Source organism: Tamandua tetradactyla, chromosome 12 (genome assembly GCF_023851605.1).
Source record: "Tamandua tetradactyla isolate mTamTet1 chromosome 12, mTamTet1.pri, whole genome shotgun sequence".
Lineage (NCBI taxonomy): Eukaryota > Metazoa > Chordata > Mammalia > Pilosa > Myrmecophagidae > Tamandua > Tamandua tetradactyla.
Window position 1 is genome coordinate 66,000,086 of NC_135338.1, and position 24,318 is coordinate 66,024,403.

The 24,318-nt window shown below is 54.9% G+C and overlaps 1 protein-coding gene across 6 annotated transcripts in view; it reads right to left on the reverse strand.

Moving 5' to 3' along the window:
• Positions 1 to 10,613: 10,613 nt before the first annotated feature.
• Positions 10,614 to 24,318, reverse strand: part of LINGO1 (leucine rich repeat and Ig domain containing 1) — a 194,048-nt gene continuing 180,343 nt past the window's right edge. For 4 of the 6 annotated variants that reach the window (XM_077123688.1, XM_077123687.1, XM_077123689.1 and 1 more), the window contains 2 exons: positions 11,242 to 13,022; positions 10,614 to 11,007 (listed from right to left, as the gene is read on the reverse strand). In XM_077123688.1, the coding sequence (XP_076979803.1) occupies positions 10,803 to 11,007; positions 11,242 to 13,022 (1,986 nt within the window). In that variant the 3' untranslated portion in view covers positions 10,614 to 10,802. The other 2 variants (XM_077123691.1, XM_077123692.1) reach the window with 2 other exon arrangements.

Genomic DNA, 24,318 nt, shown 5'->3' on the forward strand with positions numbered 1-24,318 from the left:
AACCACGGGCCCTTCTCAGAGACAGGCCAGGAGTGGGGGGAAGGTGAAGGGCCTGCAAAGCCTAGCTCCAGGGGCTGCTTTAAAAATCATGTTTGCTTTTAATGGCCCTAAAGGGTGAGAGATGGAGACAGAGTGAGGGAGGAAGAGGGAGAGGGAGAGAAAGAGAGAGAAAGGAGTCAGTGAGTTATTGCCGCCATGGACTTTTAATTTGTACCAAGATGGGATGAGTCTCTCTCTTGGACAGGGATCTGGTGTTGGGATGGCCCGGGCTGTGTGACAGGCTGTCATCTGCCATCTATGAGTCACCTCGTCCAGGGTCCAGTGAGTGTTCTAAAGACTGATGGCTGGGGCTGGAAGTCATGTCGGAAAGGTGGCGTTGTGTATGATGGAAGTCCGTAAGATTACTAAAAGCAAGCACTTATTGATCATGAACTTTGTGCCAGATACTACCCTACCTGCATTGCAGGCATCATCGCCTTTAATCCTCACACAGTGCATGCCCGAAGTCACACCATAGTACATAGCAGAGCCAGGATTTGGACCCAGGTTTCTGGCTGCAGATCCCATGCCCTCAAACCTCTACACTCAGCCCCTCAGATCAGCCTTCCTCGCTTGGTATGCTTTGCATTTCAATGTGAGTCAAAGAATCAAGATACGGTCTTGCCCTGGTCTCAATTTTGGCAGATGCTACACCAGGGGACTAATTTGGAATGGGTGCAGGGCTAGTGATGGGCGTAAGACTTTGAGGAAGTGGCCTATGCCATGAACAGACGTTTGCCAAGTGAAAAGCAGTGAGTACATATGTGTCTGAGTGTGTGGTCTGGGTGTGGCGGGAGGGTTTGCGTGGGGGGGGGGGGTGGAACATCCTAAGCTGGGGGTAGAGAATGTGAAGAGGCCTGGAGAGGAAGGATCTCTGGGCATTTGAGAATGAGAAAGGAGGCCAGTACAATCCTTCAGAATCCACTAGAGAGAGGTGACCTGACTTGGTTTTAAAGGTGACCCAGGAGCAGAGCCTTGGAATCAAGGTTTATTGTAGACCTGTGGAGCTAGCCATGCATGGCACTTTTGGGCCAAGATGCTCACCCATCACCAGCCCATCCAGAGGGACCAGCGTGGCTGGGGTTCATTTCCATCTCAGTATCTGGGCTGCTCTGGGGCATCCCTACCTCTCCCGCTCTCAGCTTAGCCCTGCCTTCTAACCCTTAAAGGACAAGAGCACTGGAGTCCGGAGTGAGGCAGGAGTCCCCGTAACCACGCCCCTCCCTGGCCCTGCCCAGCCCGTAGACATCCGCGCTAGCTGGTCGCCTAGGAGACAGCACTCGACGCACTCTCATTGGCCGGTTACAGCTTCGGGAGGAGGCCGCAGGTTGCTGTTCCTGCGTGTGCACGTAGGTGTGCAGGCTCACGTGTGTGTGCAGAGGGCGTGAGCACTGAGCCCGGGAGCCGGCCGGGCCGCGCTGTGATGTCGGGGAGGAAGGCGACCGCGGGGCGGGGGACGGGGCGTGGCACCGCAGGAGGCGCAGAGGGCCAGGGCCGGAGCTTGGTGGGGCGTGGCCCAGGGTACACCAAGCGGTGTGCGTGCCCCTACCTCTGTGGGCGTGGGGGGGGGGGGGGGGCATTCATCAGTGTGAGTAGGGGTGTACCAGTGTGACCAGCTGTTCTCTGTTGTGTACACTGGTGGCGGGTGCTTGTATGGGTGCTTGTGAAAAGGTTTGTGTGTGGATACATCACTTGCGTGTCTGCGAGGGAGAATGAGTGAGACTATACAAATGCGAGTTCTGTATGCATGTGTGGGTCTGCTGGGACAAGTGTATGTGTTTGTGTGTATGTGTGTGTGTGTCTTACTCACCCTGGAGAAGGGTCTTCTACCTCTGTGTCTTAGGCTCTTTCCTCTTTAGACTCTGAGCTGTGCTCCTCCCTGTTTAAGCACCCATCATAGCCCCCCATTGGCACTCCACAGCACGCCCTGCCTCAGCATCCCCCGTCATTTCCCCTGCACACATCTTCCCTACGCTCCTCCAGGAGCACTGAGCAGGAGGCGGGGAGAGATTCTTCTCTGGCCCAGGGTAAGCTGTAAGAGCAGGTTCAAAGCAGAATTTCTTACCCTTAGCCTTGGGTCTGGTAACCCTTGAAAGACTGACACCTACCTTTGATCTCCTTGATTACTCTCTTAACATACATCGTGGCTTTCTGCTGCCTCCGAGATGTCTGGGACACTAGGACCCACAGCCGCAGGGTATCTCACAGGGGGTGATTCCCTCATCAACCTCCCACCCCATTCTTCCCTTCCTACAAGTGTGTTTGGAAAAGCTTTCTTTTGTGGTGGTGGGAGGGGTGGTGGAGGCCAGCTGGAGGGCCCAGCAGGAACTGGGAACCCATCGTGGGCTGCCCTGGCTCTCCAGCTCTCTGCCTTGCCCACCCAGAGCAATTTCCCTTATCTACCCCCACTTCCAGCATCCCTTCTGCCTTTGGTTGACGGCAGGGGCCCATCAACCTTGCAGTGTCCCTGTCCCTTTCAGCTTCCCTGCAGGAGAAAGAGAATAGCTGTCCTGGATCCTGACCAGCCAGGTGCCAGCCAGTGGCCGGTCCGTTCTGCTCAGGGCTTCTGGCTGCAGGCTCTCCTGCCTTCGCCGCTGGTGGCTCCCCTGTACTTTCCATGGGCAGAGGATCTTGTCCACTCCTCATGGTCTGTTGTGCCTGGCTGGGCCCTTGGAGCCCAGTTGTGCAGAAGGAAAGTGAGTCAGAGGGACAGAGACTTGTCCTAGGTGGCAGAAGAGCCTCTCTGATGGGACAAGCCTCACAGACGTGACTGTGGAGCAGGGACAGGGGGCTGGAAGAGAAGGGCTGGGGGACCCTGGACTCCTTCTTCTACACTCTAGCAGAACACAGGTAGACTCCAGAAAGGTGACCTCTAGGGCGTGTGTGTACGGGGGTGGGGGTGGTGGTGGCTGCTCTGACCGATGGGCCTCCTGGGGCATTGGCTGTCCTGCTTCCAGACCGAGCAACTCCTGATGAAGATTGGAGGAGATGGGCCAGGGGTGGCCCTGAGGTGGCCAGGGCCTGAGGAGGCAGGCCCTTGGCCCTCTGTTCCAGGCCATTCATGGTCAGTACAGAGTGCAGTGAGGGGATTTATGGGCCAGGCACAGGGCTGGGCCATAAATGTCGTTCTGCTAGAGAGGCTGTAACTCTGCCTCACTCCTGCAGCAGATTAGGGGTGGAGAGGTGAGATGGGCTCACCACCGAGGGCTGGAGTTGAATCCTGATGCAGGAGGGGGGCAGGGAGACCCGGTCAGCCCAGCTCCCTCCAGGGTCCTTGGGAAGGATCGACCTGGAGGTGCCGAGGGCCTGGTGAGATGTCTCTGCTCCCCAGTGCTGGGCTCTGGAAGGGACAAGGAGAGATGAACACTCAGGAGGCTTCACCTGACACAGCTCTGGGTGCTGCTGAAGGGCAGCCACACATCCCCACCCCTGCTCCCTGCGCCCTTGAAGTGTCCTGACAGAGACACTGAGGGCCAGCAGGCGGTGGAGGGGACAAAGCTTTACTGTGCCTGTGTCTCTCCTCTTTATGAGGCCATATTTTTTAACGAGCTATGTAAATGTCTGCTAGTCAGCAGGCAGAGTCAGGCCTCCAGCTGCCCCTTCTCTGTGCCTGGCTGTCCCTCTGCACCAGTATGACGTTGTGTTTTCTAGGGGGGGAGGTTTTCTGGCCACAGGTGGTTACCTCCCTGGGGCCCCCCAGTCCAGCTGAATCAGAACTGGTGTTAACCACTGCCAATTTGTGACTTTGGACCTGTCACTTCCCTTCCCTGTACTTCAGTTTCCTCATCTGCAAAATGGGAGCACACAAGGAACATTTTGTGCTTTCTGAGGTGCTACCACTTAGCTGTGCAACCTTGGGAAGTGGCTCAGCCTCTCTGAGCCTCATGTTTTTCATCATCGAAACAGGGAGACAGTCACACTTATCACTGCCACTGAGCTGAGCTCAGGACCCTGGGAGCTGCGAGGCATGGATTGAGGATCTTTCTCCTGCCTGCCTTTCTCTTTCTTCCGCCTCCAGTTTCCTCCTCCTCCTCTTGTTCCTCCAAAACATCCTGCTGTTCCATCTCAGGATTGGCCGTCTCCATGGTGGTACGTCATAGCCCAGGCCAGAACGAGGGGGTGGGGACAGAGCTGGTGGTGGGTGCAGGGACAGCCAGGCCCTGGTCCCTGCTGGGACCATATTGGGGCGTGGAGATGCCTCCTGGGTTGGGAGGGCTGGAGTGTGAAGTTCCTGGGAGAGGTGAGGGGCTGGGGCTGAAGACACTGAGGGGTCTTTCCCTCAGCCTCTGTCATCACAGCCCCCCCTAAAACCCTACCTGGCCTTCCCAGACACCAACACCATCCCTTGGCCTGATGACAGCCTAGCCTAGGGATTCAGAAAGAGCCATAATAGGTTTATGGGGCAGCTGTAAAATTCTTTATGGGCTGAGCAATCAGCTTCCTCAGGGCAGAGCTCCCAGGGGAGGGGTCTGTCCTCCCAGTGCTACATTATATGGCCACTGTTCTCAGATTCCTGCCAGGTAGTCCCCAGTTGCCCAGCAGATCCCAAGACCAGATCACCAGGCCCTCAGAACAGGTTCTTGGCCTTGTATTTTCTGCCCTGGTCTCTGGGCCCCTCCTAGGTGCCAGGTGGATGGGAGCCACATGGGCAAACTGGCAGAAGCCTTGATTGTGACCCCCCACCCAGCTGCGCCCCCACCTGTGCCCTAGTACACTCTCCACCACCGACTCATCCCCTCCCACGAGGGAAGGAGGCCCGGGAGGTGATGTGGCTGTGCCCACTTCACAGATGAGAAGTCTGAGTGGTTAGAAGGGAGGGGACCAGCGGGTGTTTTTCCTGCAGTAAAGGGCTCCCTCAGTAGGAATCCGTCATCACCAACCAGCAGTTTCTCAACTAGGGGTGAGTATGTTAGGGCCCCCTCAGGGTAGGATTAAACAAAATGGTGCAGGTAAAGCATCTGGCCTGGTGCCTGGCACAAGCCCTGGATAAAGAATAGCTATTGTCATTACTGCTATATTTCCCCCTGTACTCACTGCCCCCTGCTTCTGCTCACCGTGGAAATTAAGCTGGACCAGAGGGTAACAGACTTGAGTTTAAATCCTGGCTCTTTACTTACCTGCTGCAGATCCTTCCACCAGTCACCTCTGGGCCCCCGACTGCTGGGTAACTGTAGAGGCCTGGTAACAAAGAGTGGCGCCTAAAAGGAAATCGGCACTGCACGAGTCACTGTAGAGGGTTATTTCCAAAGGCGGCTGAAAAATTCTTTCCACCTTTTCCCATGAAGAGTCAGGTCTATTTGGCCTCCTCCTGTATCTGGGCAGATCTGTAACTTGCCTTGACTAATAGCTGAAGCAAAAGTGATGCCTGGAATGGAAAGGCTGGAGGGAACTGCCTGAAAATGTAGAGCTGTGTCCCAGTAGCCGTGTTTCTTGATGATGATTGTATAATGATATAGCTTTCACAATGTGACTGTGTGACTGTGAAAACCTTGTGTCCGATGCTCCTTTTATCCACCTTGTCAACAAAGGAATAGAACATATGGAATAAAAATAAATAATAGGGGGAACAAATGCTAAAATAAATTTAGTTTGAAATGCTAGTGATCAATGAAAGCGAGGGGTAAGGGGTATGGTAGGTATAATCTTTTTTTTTTTTCTTTCCTGTGTTCGTTTTCTTTTTCTATTGTCTTTTTATTTCTTTTTCTGAATTAATGCAAATGTTCTAAGAAATGATGAATATGCAACTAAGTGATGATATTGTGAATTACTGATTATATATGTTGATGTTTTATTTGGTTTCTTAATTTTTTAATTAATAACTAAATTTAAAAAAATACTAGCAAAAAAAAAAAAAAAAAAGTGATGCCTGGCCTGGACCTCAAGGGACCTGGCAGCTTCCTTCCTCACCGTCTTGGAGTTCTGAGCCAATCTAAAGAAGTCCAGGTAGGCAGCTGGAGAGAGAGTGGAAAGAAGGACGCCAGCTGGTCTCCAGCCATAGCAGCCACACCAGCTGAGGCAAGAGACATGGCCAAAAGCCTAGGTGACACCATGCAGAATGGGGATAAGCTGCCCAAATGCAGAACTGGGACTTGGGCATATACCAGTGGTTGTTTTAAACCACTGAGTTTTGGGGTAGTTGTTAGACAAGAGTAGTTATCTGAAACAGTTCCCTAATCCTGTCTGCGCCATCTTTACCCAAACAGGGTTTATACAGGGTTGGGCCCCTGGCCACAGATGATTGGATGAAGGACTTGGGCACATAAATCAGAGGCAGCCAATTCATTGGCTGGTAGGGGACCAATCAGATTCTTTCTCTGGAGAATATGCATGAAGAGATGTGTAGAAAGTCAGACTATGCCCCGGGGGCTGGAGCTGGGGTGCCCAGTTGGGAGTGGGGGGTGAGTTTCAATCCTGCACAGGCTGTCATGTCATCAGAGGATTCCAAGTCAGGGAGAAAAGCTGTAAAGGCAAGAGACCATGGAACCAGGTTCCATGCGAGCCCCAGTATCTGGCCTGCTTGGACTCTGTTCCTTGTACCTCACGAACTCTGACTTAAGGCCCCAAGAAGCCTAAGGCACCTCGGCCAGCTGGCAAAAGAACTCCCTAGAATTTAGGGCTCCTGAGGCCAGCCTAGGGTCTACACTGCTCCTCTGACCCCTTCTTCCTTGGTCCCTGTGACTTCCATTACCCCCAAACACACACACAGGGCCACGGACATAGCCACTCGCTCTGTCCTGGGAAGACAGTGGTGGCAGCCCCAGAGTCTGTTCTCATCCAGCCCCCAGGGCCTTAAGGCCTTCAGGCATGACCCAGATGTAATTTCCCTCCCCGCGGGGTGGTCCAGCTCTTTTGGATCCCCATTGTGTTTCTTATACAGTCCCTTGAATCCAGCCACTACCTGGCAGGCCCATAAAATCTCATGCCAATAAGACAGATCTTTAGTGCACCCCTAGCAGGTGTCAGACACTGTGTAGGTAGGTGTGCCACAACAGTCTTTCATCTTTCAAATACCCCGTAACGTAGGATTTCTTAAGCACATTTTGCAGCTGCCTCTCAGTGGTGGAGATGAGATTTGAACCAAGGTCTGCCTAACTCCAAAGTCCATTCTGCTGCATGGCCCTAGACGGGACAGTCACCTCTCTGAGCCTCACATTTTCACTTGTGAGGGGTAAATCAGGCTGGGATCTCAGAGCTTGCCGCTCCCCTCTAATACTCACCCTCATGGATGCCCTCCGAGGCTGGGTCCACTTGCTCATCCAGGGTAGACTCCCAGTCTTATCACTGTTTCTCTTTAAGGCATGTCTGTCTTATCGGGCAGTTGTCCTGGAGGCTGCTTCTGGTCTTGGCCTCCCGGAAAGCAGGCTGGACTCTAGGATTCAGTTTCTTGCTTTTTGCTCAATAGCTCTGCTCCAGCCTCACCTTCTTCAACCTAGGCTGAGGGGCGGGCAGAGCAGCCAACTCCCCACAGGACTTGAGGAGGTGGGACATCGACTCCACCAGCCCACGGGGCCTGAGTTAGACTGGGGCCACCGGCACTACCTCCGGGTTCTGGCTTCCGACTGTGCATGTGCCCAGGTGGGGCGTGTCTGGCCCTCCTCTCCCCTTCTAAGGCTGGTATGCCGTGGAGAAAGTAGCCTCTACGGCTTGACTTTCCAGGATGTTCCTCCTTAAATCTGGCAGGGCTCTTAGCAGCAGTTGAGTTCATTACACTCTTTTACAGATGGGAAGACTGAGGTTAGAAGGCCTCGTCAAGGTCTCACAGCTGAGAAGCACTATGACTTGACTTGAGCCCAGGCCCCAGTCCCCTGACATTCTCATCACCCCCCAAACTGCTTTTCTCCCCCATCTGAAAACAACCTAACAGTTTTCTTGTGGCCTTGAGTTTCCTCAGGGGCCCAGTTCCCTGCCAGTAGCCAAGAATGAATTGGCCCCCTGCTCTTAAACCTGGTGAAAAAGGTGAAAAAGAACCTGGTGAAAAAGACTCAGGGATCCGAGCATCCCAGAGGAGTTAAGTAACAATCCCGGGGCTGCCTCTTGAGGTGCAGATGGAGACAGTGCAGTTGGGGCCTCAAGGGCTGGGATGATGGAGACTGTGCTCTGGTCTTTCTCCAGAGGTGGGCAGGTCTGTTGGCCTCGCTTGATGCCACTAGGCTCTTGTTGCATGCAGGCCACCCTCACACAAAGTACTCCTCTCTCGGTCCCTCCCTTGAGCTCCCCAAAGTGGTGGCTTGCCTCTGAGAAGCCCCAAGCCAGGGTATTAAAAGGCTGCAGCTCTGGGAGTTTGGAATCAGGCCCCAGTCATGTTACTTAGAAGCTGTGTGACTTTGGATAAGCCATCACCCTTTCTGGTCTGCAGTCTGAGCATCTGAGTTGGACCCAATGATAATCATCATCACCACCATTAGTAGAAGACTTACTGAGTGCCAGTCACTGCCGCAATCAATCAGTAGACCTACATGCCCTTATTTAGTCCTCCTAATGACCAAATGTAGTACAATCGTCTTTGTTTTACAGATGACAGAGGTTCAGAGCAGTGAACTGGTAATCCCCCACAGCTGGTAAGCGCTACAGCTAGAACGCACTATAACTTGATCTCAGATCCTTAAAACCACCAGCAGAGGCTGCCCTCTGGGACCCTGAACCTTTTCTACCCCAATATTTCAGGATCCTATGGGGAGAGGGTCCTGTTTCTTCCCAGAGGATCAAACCACAGAACCTTCCTCAGACCAGTGTCAGCCCAGCAGTGGTAGTTCAGAGATGGGGGGAGGGCAGGCTAGCCCAGCTGTTGGCTACGGATAGTGTCAGCCAGGGTCCAGAAGTAGAGCAGACTCTTGGGTAGGTCTGCAGATTGGATGGATGGATGGAGGGATGTTTGGAGGGTGGATAAGTGACCCGGTGCTAACTCCATGCAGTCTTTGCTTGGCATGTCATCCCACCAGAGGCTTGGGTTAAAAGGTGCTGGGCACACAGCTACCAAGTTCAGGTTGGTTTGGGTGGGTAGACGCTTCCAATGATTCCAATGACAGCTGCAATGGGTAGACTTTGAACTGGGGCTAGCCCGTAAGCCCCAAGAAGAGCGCTGATTGGGGGAGCTGTGTTCTGGAAACTTCCTGTTGCCAAAGGCTGACTTCCCTATTGCTACCCCCCACCCCCCCCCCTCCCCCCCCACCCCCACCCCTCACCACCACCACGCTCAGCTGATTCTTTCTTTGCCCAAAGGTTCCCACGTGGCTGGGGTTCTCCCTTAGCCTGAGGGGAAATGGACAGGAGGGCCACCCTGGGGCCCACAATGGGACAGAATCCAAGGGATACCCAAGGAGAAAGAAACTTGGAGGGGAGAAGTCAGGGGTCCCTGACCCTCGTGCCCCTTCCTGCCTGGGGGATGGGTGGGGCGGGGTGCATGGTCTGCTACCCGAGCTAAGGCCACCGGGTTCTGTTACAAGTTAGGAGGTGACCTACCAGGCTCTTCACACTTCACATACAGGGCATCCCTTTTCAGGGTTGATTTGGAGCATCTAGGTTTGGTGTGAAGGGTCAGGGGGAGGACAGGTTTTCTGACCCTCCTGGTCAGCTCATGTGCTTGTGGGTCCCAATTCCAAACCCAGAACTCCTCAAAGCCCAGGATGCCCATGAGAGGCTGGGAGGATGGCCTGGTGGGAGATGGGGCAGCCGGGGTCTGGGAAGTCCCAAGGGCAGCCCCAGAGCTGTCTCCTCCACCCCTGCAGACGGGGCACTCCTCATAGGACGTGGCACGCAGCAGAAATGCTTGTGGAAAAAAGGCTTGTTGAGAGCTGGTGCCCCCACAGCCTGGTTAGGTCCTGGCCAAAGTGGGAGGTGACATCTGCCTGGATGGGACTCCCCAAAGCAGAAGTGACAGAACTGTGGGTGCTAATCCTGGGCCCCAGGACCCCACTGTGGGTCTAGAGCCGTACCCTTAGATGTGCTTCTGGCCACAGCCCAGGCCACTGTCCTGGGGAGATCCTCTGGGAGTCCCCAGAGCCCGCCTTCCCCCGGCACCCCCCAGACCTGCCATCACGGAGGTCCCTTCAACAGCCCCAGCCCCTCCAGTGAGATAATAATGACCATAATGAGAACAGTCACCCACATGTGCACAGCGCTTTACAGGTTACAAAGTGTTTCACATACATCATCTCATCAATTCCTCACAACAGCCCTGTGAGGTAGGCAGGGCAGGGAGTAGCGTTCCTGTTTGTACAGATGTGAAAACGGAAGCCCGAACAGGGCCAGCGACCGGCTCGAGGCCACTCAGCGAGTCAGCGGCAGAGCTGGGAGCAGAGGCTGGACTCGGGCCTGCCTCGGGCCCCGGCTCTCTCCACCGGCTGTGCCGGTCTCCAGGCGGACCCGGTGCCTTGCAGTCTCAGCCGCACCCGACCCAAACTCAGGCCCCGACTGCGGCGGCCGGCCCAGCAGCCAGCAGAGGGCCTCCGCCCCGCGGGGCAGCCCCGGCCCCATCACCTGCTCCCTGTGACCAGCCAGCCCAGAGCTGGGCCCGGACCTGCCACCCAGCCTGCAACTGGTGGCTGCCCTGGCAGGGCAGATGGGTGGGCGGGTGGGGCTGGAACTCCTTTCCTGTTTTCCTGAGTGATCCCTCCCCGCAGGGGAAGAGAAGAGAAAGGAGGGAGAATCGGAGGAGGAAGAGAAAAACAAGAAACTGAGTTGGAAGAGGACCCTGGAACAATCAGGACGTCGAAAGTTTGCATTCCGACTAGCTATAGGAAATGGTATTTTTTTTTCTCTTTTTATTATTTCAAGTTTTCATAAAAATCCATAATTATTGAAACCCAAGTTACAGAGGAAGTTCGTAACTTTTTTTTTTTTAATTGAATTATTGACTGTGCTGCGTGTCGGTTCATTGGCTCCCAACTCCAGTCTGTCAATGAGCCCCAGGCCTGGACTTCTGAGGTCCTGGTAGAAATGGGGCAGCGGTGAGGGCTGGCTGGTGGGGGGCTGCGGGGATGGGGGTGGGAGAGAGAGAAAAAAAGAGTGCGCTTGGAGGGGCAGGGGGGAGGCAGGAGGACTGGGGAGCTAGTGGGCGGTGGCCAGGCCCCTTCCCCTGCCCGGCGCCCCCAGGGGTCCCTGCGCCGCCCCCACTCCCCACCCGGTCCTCATATCATCTTCATGTTGAACTTGCGGGGCGCGTCGGCGGAGCTGATGCCCGCGTCCGACTTGCGGGGCACGTACTCGATCTCGATGTTGTGCTTTGTGTTGCCCTTGCCCCGGCTCCAGAGGAACAGCAGCACCAGGCAGAAAAGGACAACGCCCAGGAAGGAGATGAAGCCCATGGTGGTGGCGATGATGAGGGTCTTGATGTCGAAGGGGAAAGGCACGGTGGCGCGGGTGCTGTTGGCCTCTCCCTCGCCCGGCTGGTTGGAGATGAAGGCGAAGGTCTTGTTGGGCTGATGGGGCCAGTCGGGCGAGTAGCTGCGGACGTGCAGGTGGGCGGGCATGGAGTCGTTGCCGCCCGCGTTGGCCGCGATGCACAGGTACGTGCCGTTGTCCTGGACCTGGGCGTAGCGCACCTCCAGCGTGCCGTCGGGGAACACCGTGAGCCTCCCGTTGCTCTTGGCCGAGACCAGGTGCTTGCGGGGCGACAGCCAGAGGATGGCAGGTGGCGGGTCGCCGTCCGCCCGGCACACGAACTGCACCGTGTGACCCTCGTCCACAAACACCTGCTGGGCCTTGCGGTCCCGGATGCGGGCGCGGCGGCAGGTGAAGTAGTTGGGCAGGAGCACGTCGGGGAAGTCCTTGAACTCCTTGCCCTGGACGAACTCGGGGGTGGCGCACGTGGGCTGCTGGCGGTTGAAGTTGAGCCGCCAGCGGCGCCGGAACACCCACAGCAGCCGGCAGTCGCAGGCCAGCGGGTTGGAGTCCAGGATGAGCGTCTCCAGGTTGCCCACCGAGTGGAAGGCCGACTCCTCCAGCGTGGTCAGCTGGTTGCCGGACACGTTGAGCACCCGCAGGTAGTTGAGGCCGCGGAAGGCGTAGGGCTCCACCATGGCCAGCTGCCCGCCCACCAGCTGGATCTCCTGCAGGCGCAGCAGCTCATGCAACATGGAGCCCTCGATGGTGCTGATGGGGTTGTAGGAGAGGTTGAGGAAGCGGAGATAGACCAGGTGACGCACGGCCAGGTAGGGCACGGCGGTCAGGTTGCAGTGCGTGATGGACAGGGAGGTCAGGTTGAGGCCGTAGAGGCAGTTGGGGGTCATGGTGTCCAAGTAGGGCCAGTAGGAGATCTCCAGTACCTTGAGCCGGTACAGCCTCTTGAAGGAGTAGTCTCGGATGGCGTTGATGTTGAGGTGCCGGAGCCTTAGGACGATGAGGCCGTGCAGATGGGACAGAGCCTCGGTGGGGATGGAGGTCAGGTTGCATTTCTCCAGCGTCAGCTGCTCCAGGCTGTTGAGGCCGCTGAAGGCGCGGTGGGAGATGTAGACGAGGTCGTTGTCGCCAACCTCCAGCGACTTGAGGTTGTACAGGTCCTGGAACATGTAGTCCAGCAGGATGACGATCTTGTTCTCGCTGATGTCCAGCTTGGTCAGGTTGCTGAGGCCGGTGAAGACGCCCAGGGGGATGAGCTTCAGGCGGTTGCTGCGGAGCCCCAGCGTCCGGAGATTGAAGAGGTTGTTGAAGGCGCCGGGCTCCACGGCGCTCACCACGTTCTCGTTGAGCTCCAGCTCCTCCAGGTGCGGGAAGCTGGCAAACTCGTCCTGGTTGAGCGTCTTGATGCGGTTCTTGCCCAGGTCCAGCAGGCGGGTCTCGGTGGGGATGCCCTCAGGCACCGCCACAAAGCGCTTGCGGTGGCAGAGCACGGCGCGGTCCTGGGCGGAGCACTCGCAGCGGGGCGGGCAGCCTGTGGCCGAGCCTGACAGCACGGAGCCCAGGACCAGCAGGAGGATGGGCTGCCAGCAGGCCAGGAGGGGGCTGGGCATGCTCCTCGCGCCCCCCGCCAGCATCCTCTTGTTCACCTGCAGCCAGGACAAGCACAGGACAGAGGCGGCAGTTAGAGGGCAGTGTCTGGTGGACTCTGCCCCGAGCCCTCTGTGCCCGGTCACAGATAGGAAGGTGGGGGGTCCAGAATAGCTTATGACACCTGCCTGGGACACCACAGTCAGGCCAAGATGCCCAGGTCAGAGGCCCCCCAGCACCCCAGGCTGCTGCTTCCTTGCCCCTTACCCTGTCCAGAGCCCACCCAAAGGACCCTCCCAGCATCCCCCTGGGTGGAAGGGTTCAGCGAAGGGGTGGGATCACCATAGAGGAGCTTGGTGTTGCTGCCACAGGCTACGTCTGCTTCCTTTACATGCAGGCAGTGGGACTCTGGGCAGGCGCCCCCTCCCTGAGCTTCCTCCTCCCCCAGTGCTTGGCAGGGTTACACCCAGACCTGCTGAGCTGTCCTCGGATCTCCCAAAGCAGATCAAAGGGCTCAAAGGCTGAGGCTCCGGGGAGCAACCTCGGAGAGGAGCAGGGTGGCCCAGGCAAAGGCTCCTGAACTTTCCCCACCCTTGCAGCCTTTAGCCCTGAGCTTCCCCAAGCGCAGATCCCATGGCTGCCTCCCATCAGCACTGAGCTGAGCCCCCAGTCCTGGGTAGCCAGCAAACCCAACAGGCCCCCAGTAGTACCCATCAGTGTTCAAGAATCTGCTCCTGGTTGGGGACCTTAGATTAGTGGAGGGCACTCCCATCCAGAAAGCCAAGACCCAGCCCTGGTACCTCCCTCCGCCCTGACCCCCTACACCTGCAACCCCACTAGGCCTTCCTGTGAAATCTCTCTCTGGCTCTTCCCTTTCTCTGTGCCTCGACAGTGACCCCAGCTCCAGCTCCTGAGCTCAGGGTCCAAGGTACATGTTTCCAGCTTCCTGGCCTTTGCTCCTGAAGTTCTTTCCTCCTGGATGCCCTTCCCCATCTCCAAGGCCTAACCTAACACCCACTGCTCTTGAGACTTTTTTTCTGATCTCCTAATAGAAAGTGGGATCACCGCAAAAGACCCTCTTCCCCAGCCTTCAGCTGTCTGTCTCTCAAGGTTCCAATCACCTTCTTCCTGGGCAGCTAGTGGACAGCACAGGCTGCCCTTGGAGGGGCTGGTCCCCCCATGGCCCTGATGACCATGCAGGGCTGAGATGGTGGGAAAGGGCCCAGCTGGAATACAGGCTGGAAGGAGAAGGGAGCAAGGAGTTTGTGGGAGCCGGCTTGTGCAGAGGCTACTTGCTCCCACTTTGTCTCAACCACCTCCCCATCTCCTCCTTCCCTCCCCTATCCAGATTCTACCCCTGTGTTCTGCAGAGAAATGGGGTCTGGTGAGCAGGGTAGGTAGGGGACTGCCCCCAACTCTGAGAGCTGCAGCCTCCAGACCTCCAGGAGGTGGACCAGAGGGTCTCTGGGGGCCAAGCTGTATCCCTCTCGCTGCTGGTGGTGTGTGGATCTTTCCCTGCCCCTCCACCCCAGCCTCTGGCACCCTAGGTCTCTGCCGCAGTGCCCAGCCAACCCCACCCTCCACTTATAGCCCAGAGGGGAGCTTGCTGTGAGAAGGGGAGGTCCAGGCTGGGAGGGTCCCACATCTATACCCCAGATCAGATCCTTTTCCCACCCCATCCACTCCCTCCCCGCACCTTCACACAGCCCTTGTTTTCAAGACCTTGAGGTCTTGTCATGCACACTTCAACCCTTAAGGCAGCCGAGGTTCAGAGAAGTTGTGGCTGTCAAAGGACAGTAGAGGGGACACAAAGATTTGGGATGGGAGCCTTAGTCTGTCAGACTCCAAAGCCACATACTTTCCAATGCTGTCTGTCTCCCAGGACTGACTGGCATTCCCCAGTTGCTTATCAACTAAATGCTGATTAGCCAGCAAGGGCTCTGGGTGTCACTGACATGTTATGGAATCTGCAAGGTTTTTTTTATCCCCAAGGGCTGCTCCGTCTCCTCCCGCCCCATCCCCTCTCATCCTCTCTTCAGATCCCTCTATGGCTTGGCCTCCCCCCCGTCCCACCCCCAAGAGACCATTTTCCACAGTCACACACACTCCAGTGGCCCACCAGAAAAGCAAACATCCTGACAGATGATCAATAAGTAATTGGACTAGCAGCTGGGGCCGGTGTGGGTGTGAGGCTGAGGACCTCACAAGGTAAACCGGACTTTTAGCATCCAGCTCAGGGAAAGGCTAGTGGGCAGGGTGAGGGATGCTGGCAAGAAAGTGGAGGTCATCGCTTGGGGTGGTGGTGGGATGTGATGGAGGAGAATGAGGGCACAGGCCACCCTCCTGTCACATAGACATGAATCTAGTATGTAAAATCTCCATGACTTGGCCTCAAATTACTATCACTCTCCCCAGTGAGGCCCCCCACTTATCCCCACCTTACCCGGCACATTCTAGCCTCTAAGCCATTGGCCATGCAGCTCTCTCTTTTTGGAGATCTATTCTAGCCTCCTGTCCTGGCAGCCTTTGTGGCCTTCCACCCCAAAGGCCACCTTCTCGATAAAGCCATCCTTGACCTAACTCAGAATTCATCTTTTGCCTAAAGTACTGAATCATTATGTAATTAATATATAGAACACTCATTCTAAAAAGGACTAGAGACGGATGGAAAAATTATGCTCCTAGATGATAAAAAGATAAAGCCAAAGGGAAGCCCAGAAGGAACAAATCCTAAGAAGTCCTGCATAATGCCTAAAAGTGAGAGCTTCCTAGTGGCCTAAGCAAAGAGGGTCGGTGCTGCTCTTTTAATGTGTGCTTAATCTTGAGCCAAACAGTCATAGGTGCTAGACAGTGAGATCCCCAAGGACAGAGGGTATGTCTGAAGCCTCAGTCCAAGGTGTGGTGCAGAAATGACCCCGGTGAATATTCTTTGAAAGGAAGTATGTGTGCACAAGTAAGCTGTTGCAGAGGTTGAAGCCCATCTATGGGGTTGACTCTGGGGCAGGCCTACTGAGCAATGGGAGACCTGGAGAATTCAAACACATTGATGGACAAGCTGGATGGCCTTGCTCTGTGTGGCTGCCATCCCTGGGGCTGGCAGTTAGATCTGCAGAGCAACAGGCCATGCTCCAAAGGACCAGGACAACTTCACCGGGGCACATCCTCTGAATTAACTCATCCACTGCCTTTTATATAATGGCTGCCTTGAATGGTGGGGAAACTGGGGCCTAGAGAAGCTAAAGTGTCTGCCCAAGCTGGCACAGCAAGAGCACAATATGCTGGGCCTGGTCTTAGGGACTAACACCTCCACTGTGGCCCTGTCATCTAGGGCTGCTGGCAGGAGAATGTCTGAGGGGGTCACCAAAACTGCCGGGTGGACAGTGTGTCTCTCCCGCTGTCCTGATGTGGGTAATAATGATGGGTATTCCTGCAATTGCCAAGGAGAGGTGTTTTATGCATTTTTTTTTTTTTTTTTTGCGTGGGCAGGCACCAGGAAACAAACCCGGGCCTCTGGCATGGCAGGCGAGAACTCTGCTTGCTGAGCCACTGTGGCCTTTTTATGCACTTTAATCAGTGTTTTATTTTGGATCCTTGCCCCCTGAAGGGCTCCCCACAAGGGCAAGGGACTAAAAATTGGGCCAATAAAAACAAAGGAAATAACACATCAAGGCAGACAGTGGACAGCCATGCCTTGGGCTTGACGCTCAGACCCCAGGGCACCCGGGTTTTTCCCAGTTGCAGAGTGGGGGTGGGAAGCTGCCCCACGGGACCCCCATTGCAGAGGGCAAGCCCCAGGCTCTGAGCTGTTCCCAGCCCACTGTGTGACCTCGGGCAAGTGCCTGTCCTCTCTGGCCTTTTCCCCACCCCAGCCCCAGTGCAGGGAGGGGGCTGGACTCCAGGGTCCCTGGAGGCAGCGACAACAGAACAGGGACTTTCTGCTACTGGAAAGTCAACAACCTTAAACCTGGTTGGGGATGAAGGGGAAATGGGAACTCAGGCCCCAAACTGTGGTTCCAGAGGGGCTGGAATGATCTATTTGAGGGTGGCCCCAAGCCGGTCAGCACCCCTGACTGGGGTCTCTCATGGGGCTTTGCTCCCAAGGGCTCAGGGTGGGGGGAGAGTGGCTGATGGAGACGGAGGGGGCAGGGGATCATCTGTGGGTGGGCTGAGAGGCACTAAGGGAGGTCAGGGATCATCCTGTTCTGGAAAGTAGCAGTGGAGGCCCCCCAGGGCAGGGGCATGTCTCCTCCACAGCCTGCCACACCCACACCAATCCATTTAGAAAATGGGTGGGACTAACATTTGCATAACACCTGCTGCAGACCAGGCTTTGGCTTTTGACACTCTCTCAGGAACGCTCTCACCAGCATTTAAAAGAGGTACATTGTTCCCATTTTACAGATGAGAAAAAACGGAGGCTCCGAAAAGGAATTCACTTGCCCGAAGCCACAAAGTTAGGAGGTGGCAGAGCTCTGTTCCTCTTGGCCGGGCTGCCTATTCCAAGAGCTGCCTGGCATGAAGCGGGGCTTCTCTAGGACCCTGCAAGCCTGTCCAGGGGTGGGCCTGCAGGCCAGGGCCGTGCTAGGGGGAGGCCCTTAGAGCTGAGAGAGGGCACCAGCTCTTAGCTGCATCCAGGTGTCCTGACCCCGCAAATCTCTGCCCAAATGTCAGAAAATGATATGTTGATGCTGATATTTTTTCAGTATTTTCCCATCATAGTCTTTTCTGGTGTCTGCTACTGTTATTTATGCTAGAATCTCACCTAATTTGGGGCTGGCTGTAAGCACAGGATGGAAGATTTAGTTATTTTAGGTTTTCCAGCATCAATATTTCATGGCGCTCCCACTCAGTGTTCCTCAGGGACCTCAGGGATCCCCAGCACACACGGGCATGAGATCCCTGGCAAGAAGGCACCCACTTGTTGGCTGGGGCCCATGACCCTCTGGGTGCCAGGGCCCCTGGATCTCGGCCAGCCTTTGTAGCACGGCCGTGTGACCCGGATGACCACGCTGGGCTCGGGTGGACCCTTTATGAGCGCCCAGGGCCAGGTGTGCAGCAGCAGGGGGGCCAGGCAGACGGCAGAGCTGGGAAGGGTGGCTGGAGGGCTCTGAAAGGAGTGGGTGTCTGCTTAGGACCTTGCTCAGCCCTATGGCCAGGAAATGACTGAAAGCATGGCAGAGGTGAAAGGTGACAGAGACAGAGAGATAGAGCCACGTAGAGAGAAGATCAGAACAGGAAGAAGGCTGGTGACAAAGGAGGGACAAGTAGGGGAGAGAGAAGAGAAGCAGGTGGAAAGCAGGAGGGTAGGTGGGGTTGGGTGCAGGCCAGGTGGGACAGGAGTCGGGAGGAGGTGGAGAGTTTGCCCTGTGGGCCTGAACCCATGGTGGGTTTACGAACCGGGCTTCCAGAGGAGAAGGCCGAGACTCAGAAAAGTGAAGGGACTTGAGCAGGGACTTGAGATAGAAAAACAGAGGCAGTGGAAGGTCTGGACTCCTCCTGACCCACAACCCAGGAGGTCTAAGTTCCCTCCTTCTCTGCCTTCAGCTCCAGGGCACAGAGCCGCTGGGTCCATTTCATGAAAATAAAGCATTAGCTGGGAAGTGCACTGCTCAGCTCAGGAGGCAGCAGGGCCAGTGTGGCTGGGGTGGGGTTGGGGGTTGGGGGGTAAGAGGGATGGCGTGAGACCTGTTCAGAAGGCACACCGAGGTCACTTCAGTCCACTTCAGCTGAGGCTCCTTCTCCCACAGCAACGGTCGACTATATACCGCCCCCACGCCTGGAGATCTCCTATGCAGCCTTCAGAACCCGGCTCAAGGGACTGTTCCCTCAAGCACCTTTCCTCAGGTTCCCAGAAAGAAGCAATCACCCCTCCTGTGGGTGACTGGATCTCAGGTGGCCCTCGGCCCATCCCTGCCTGTGTGTTTATCTGCCTTCCACACCTGGGATGGAGCGGCTCCTGGCTCCCGGCCTCCTTCCCCGAGACTGAAAGGCCCCAGTAGGGGCGGGGCCAGATTTAGCTCAGTGCCCCAGGGCGTGGGCAACCCCCATGCCAGGGCCGGGCTGAGAAGGACACGGCAGGGGGTGATGGGGGTGAGCATACCCCAGAAACCTCCTGTGCAGGCTTACAAAACTCAGCTCCTCAAGCTCCGCTCCAGCCACCTGCACCCAGCTGTCCCAAAGGGGCAAGAGGGCCACCAAACCGTGGCGGGGCCAGCTCACAAGAGCAACGGGGGTGGGACATTCTCTCTCCACCTCCCAGTCAAGGATCTTAATAAAGGCTTCACCAAGGGCGCAGGTGCCACGCCAGCAAGGAGTGAAATACAAATAGATTTTCCCCAGGCAAAATGGGGGGCGTGGCGGTTGGGGAGCGGCATTTTAGGCAGAGGGAACAGGAGAAAGTTGTTGGGCTAGAGGTGAATTGTGTCCTGGTCAATTTGAGAGCGTTCAGGGATTCGTAATTGCTTCTCTCCAACCCCAAATCCTGACCCAGGTCCCTGGACTCCTTTTAAAGACTCTCCGTCTGGCTTTCTAGGGCTAATCCCCGCAGAGGTGTGAATGGCTGATAATGGTTTAAGGTGTGAGCTGCTAAAAGGGGAAAACACTGGCCAGTTTTTGCTGAGAGCCCTGGGGGAGGGGCTGCCTGCTGGCCTGGGGCAGGGGTGTGGGTGGCAGGGGGCCCTGAGAGGAGGTTTCTGGTTCCCAGGCTAAGCTTTCGGCTGACTGGGCGGCCCAGGGCCCAGACAGCCGGACAATGGGGCAGCGTCTGTCCGTCTCCGGCTTTTGCCTGCCCTCCCCTCTTGCCATCTCCTCCACCTTCAGCTGCCCTCCACAGGGAGAGAAAAACCAACCTGGAAGAAAATTGAGGTCATGTCCTTTGTCCTGTATAATTCTTTATTTTCCTCCAGCTCTTGGTTCTGGCAAAGAATTCCTGGGCCCCTGATATGTGTGTGTGTGTGTGTGTGTGTGAGTGAGCAGGCATCCATATGTGTGGCCTGTGTATAGTTGTGTGTGCCCGCTGCCCCTTCTCCCACCACTTCTCCCCAACTCTTAGGCACACTTGGAAACTGAGTCCTCTCCCAGGGGTAGGGCTCTGACTGCGTATGGTGGGGCTGCTCGCTAGGGCAAGGAAAGCTCTGGAAGGCACCAGGCACCCCTCGCCGCCCCAGCTGCCCTGGAGTCCCCTTGTGGCCCTGAACAAGCACCTGGCTCCCTGAATCTGAGGAACCCCCACCCCACTCCTCTCACCACTCCATAGGAGCAACAACCCATTTTGGGAGCTGGCAGCTTTCTGGTAGGCCTGTAGTCCCGGGCCATTCGTGGGATAAATTATGAATTTTAATTGTCAAAGCATCTTAGTGTTTAAAGGCTTCTATATACAGGCTCTGCTCCCCCAGGAATGACCAGCTCAGTGGGAAAAAGCAGGGCAGGGCCTACGGGAGACTGCTTCCCAGAGTACAAAGGGCAGTCAGTGCTCAGAGGCCCAAGGGCACCCCTGCCTTGCTGTTACCTTCAGTGGGTCCCGGACAGTCTGGGCCCTGCCTGTCCTCTTCATGGGGTTGACCTGATGTGAGAAGACAGCTGGGGAGCTTAAAGCAGGCCTGGGGGAGGTGGGAAGGAGCCACGGTTCTGGGAAGCATCCCTGTTGGTACATGTTGTGTGCAGGTGGCACTCCTTCTTGGACTGGGGCTGTCCTAGAGATGGGGAGGGGGAGGCTGCTGCCTACGCAGGTTGAGCTGAGGAGCCAAGAAAACCCAGGTCCCGCACCCACATGCCTCCCTTCCCTTCTCTCCCAGGTCTTAGATGCCAACCAGGGCTCCCAGGGGCAGGAAGGTACCCCTAAAGGCCCCTGGCCTCATCCTCTACCCAGCCCAGTGGTCCCCTGTGAGTTCCCTGGCAGATACCTCTGCCTCGTCCCCACTCACAGAGAAGCTTCCTCAACCTCTTAGCCCTTCACACCTTCCTGGGGCCGTCTCGCAGCTGCCCCAGCCCCCAGGGCTCTTCTGCTTAGGAACAGCTCAGACAGTCCATCCCAGGCTTTGGGGCCTAGAAACCAGCCAATCCCCACTTAGGGAGGGTCACAGGCCTTGGGCATTGGGGAGGGGGAGGTCACAGCCTCATAGATATGGGTGGAAAGAGGGGAGATGAGCAGAGCGTTGGAATTTGAAGACTAGAGACCTAATAAAAATGATGATGATGCTAATGATGATGACAAAACCCTTACAGAGGGCCTACAGTGGGCCAGGCACTATTAGAAGCACTTCATATATAATAATTCACTTATTTCCAACAACAACCCATTGAGGTAAGTACCATTATTATTACCAAGATGAAAAAACTGAAGCATAAAGAAGTTATGTAACCTGCTCAAGCCAACACAGCTAGTACAATTTGAAACCAAGCAGTCTGGCTCCAGTGCTTAAGTGCTCTCGTAAGCACTTCCCTACAGTGTCTTGGGTTTAAAAAAAAGGACCATGCACATAGCATTGACTGTGTGCCAGGTACAAACTTGTTTAATCTTCACATCTTTATAACAACCTAATGAGGTAGGGATTGTTCTCCCCATTTTACAGATTAGAGAACTGAGGCACAGAGAGGTGAAGCAACTCAGCCAAGGTCACACAGTGATAAGTGACAGAACTGGGATTAGACCCTGGTTGTCCTGATCACTCTTGCATATTGCTTCTCTCTGAGTCAGGTTCAAGGACCTGCGGAACTGCTCTTGGGCAAGAGGTTTTACACGTCCAGTCCTAAACTTCTCATTGTGGAAAAGGAGATGGTAGATTTCCCGCTGTCATCAAGGGCTGTGGACAGAGAATCCAGGAGGAGGGAAGGGAAGAAACATTTCTCTCAAACACGTACACCAAGGACTTTGCAGAGGTAAGTCTCTCAATCTTACCACAAACCCTGGGAGGGATGTAATAGTAACCTCTCATTACTGATGAGGAAACTGAGGCTCTGAGCTGTTAATTCACCTGCCCAGTCATGGAGCTTGTCAACTCCAGAGACATGATAACCTCTGAGACCATCACATGGGTGGGGAAACTGAGACCCAAGAGCATCAGGGAATTGTACAAGGCCCCACATCATCTCAGGGCTGGGGCCTAGGAGGAAACCCAGCCTTTTAACTGTAGCTACCTTCTCTCTCCAACATCATGCAAGGGTGGCCACACAACTCATGGTGGGGCTTGATCAGAGGTGAGTAAAGGTTTGGGTCATTTCAGCCTCAAAAAAAAAAAGGAAAATATTTTAAAACAACTTCCCAATACATCATAAACTGAGGTCCAGTGAATTATTTATAACACAGACAGGCAAACTATAAATAAAAACATTTGCCTTTCTCCTGGCACTGGCTGTTCAAACCCCTCACTGCTCAGTTGAATCTTGGTCAACCCCTTGCCAAAGTCCATTTCTCCAATCTGTTAAACAAGCTCAGTACTAAGGAGGTGACAGACCCCTCTGTTCATAAAACACAGTGCTGTGCCCAGTTGAGGTGCAATCGATGCATTCCTGGGGCTGCCTGGTGTTTCAAGGGAGAGGGTGCAGGGGATCAGCTCAGTGTGAGGAACTAGACAGAAGATGAGCTTTGGTAGATAGTGAGTGAAAGGCCGGTCAAGAGAAGTATGCAAGCAGAGACCAAGGATCTGGGACAGTGCAGAAGGATTCTTTGGCTGGAACCTATACTTCAGAAGCCCTTTTCAGCTCTGAGATGCTCCCATTTTGCAGCCAAGTAAAGATGCAAAGGATGGCCAGCTTCCCAACCATATCTGCAGTCCTGTCCCGGGTCAGGCCAAGGAGGCAGTACTGGCCTGGCCCCCAGACCCTCTGGGAGCCACGAGCAAGTTCTCTGCAGAGGCGAGCAGACGAGGTGGCAGAGAGATTAATTCCCTGAAATGGGAAAAAATAGAAAAACACACACATACTACATACTCTAATAACATGTAATAAGAGGTCGGAGATGAGGAACAATGCCCTAGTAATGTCACCCTGGTGGCAATCAATTTGGGTGTCACAGGAAATAGGCATAATTATTCTGCCAGCCCCAGCACTTGTCGCTAACCAGCTCCAGGGGCCCAGGCCCAGGCAGAGAAGGGGGCGTGGAATCAATTGTTGGTACACCAGGCTGGCAGAGGGAGCTGGCTTCAAGTCAGCCTGCCAGCACTGGGTTTCTCAGCATCTCTGGACAGGCCAAGGACCTGGGGACCTCTTGTGGGGAGCTGCAGGTGGCCAGAAGTCCCCTTGCTCAGCTTCCTCTCACTCACTCACTCACACATTTGTTCTACCTGGTATCATCCCGCAGGTTACCAGACTCTTAAGCAGCACTCACCATGCCAGGTGCCAGGGTTTTCAGAGGGGTGTGCAGGGAGGGTACACTGAATTAACAAAGCATAGGCTCCCATCCCCTCCCAACTGGCATCATTCCTTTCCATCCTGGGGGTGAACACTGAGGTTCCTGGAATTTGCTGTCCTCTCTAAATGTGCAGGGACTGAAGTTAAGCCTTCTTGTTCCTCCTTCAGCCCTACATCCTTAGGGAGTTTGCTGTGATTACTGCTACCCAATCCTGAGCTCAGGGTTTAATCAGAAAGCATCCCACAACTGGGGAAACTGAGGCTGCAGGAGATGATTGGTTAGTGAACACCCCTTACACACGGCTGCTGACCATCTCAACCTCATCTCATACACCAGAAACCTTGAACTCCGGAAATTCAGATTGAGACCATAATGAAGTACCATTTTATACTCATGCAATCAGCAAAAATTAAGATATCTGACAATACCGAGGGTCGGCAAAGATGGGGAACCCTGGGGGCACTCATATCCTGCCGGGCAAGCATACACTGGTCCAACCAATTTGGAAAACACTTTAGCATTTCCTCATAAAGTTGCACATGGAACTGCTCTATGGTCCAGCAATTCTGCTCCGTGTTGTGGGCTCTAGAGACACATATGCCCCAGGAGACAGGACAGAAAGGTTAATGGCAGCACCGTCTATAGGAGCAAAGAAGGGGACAACCCAGACGCCCATCAACAGAATGGTAAATACACCGTGCTGTGTGCAAACAACAGAATATCATACATCAGCAAAAATTAATGAACTACATCTATTATTATTTGCAAGAATATAAATGAAACATAATAATATTGAATTTAAAAAGCAAGTTCCAGAGGATTGCATACAGCTTCATGCTCTTTCTATAAAGTTCAAAAACAACTAAAATCAAATAATTTATATATATTTAACATACTATTTTAAAAGGCAAGGGAATGTACAATATGTAATTCAGGGTAATGGTGGCCTTAGAAAGAGGCCACAGGATGGGGTAAGGAGAAGCACGTGGGGAGATGTACACCACTAC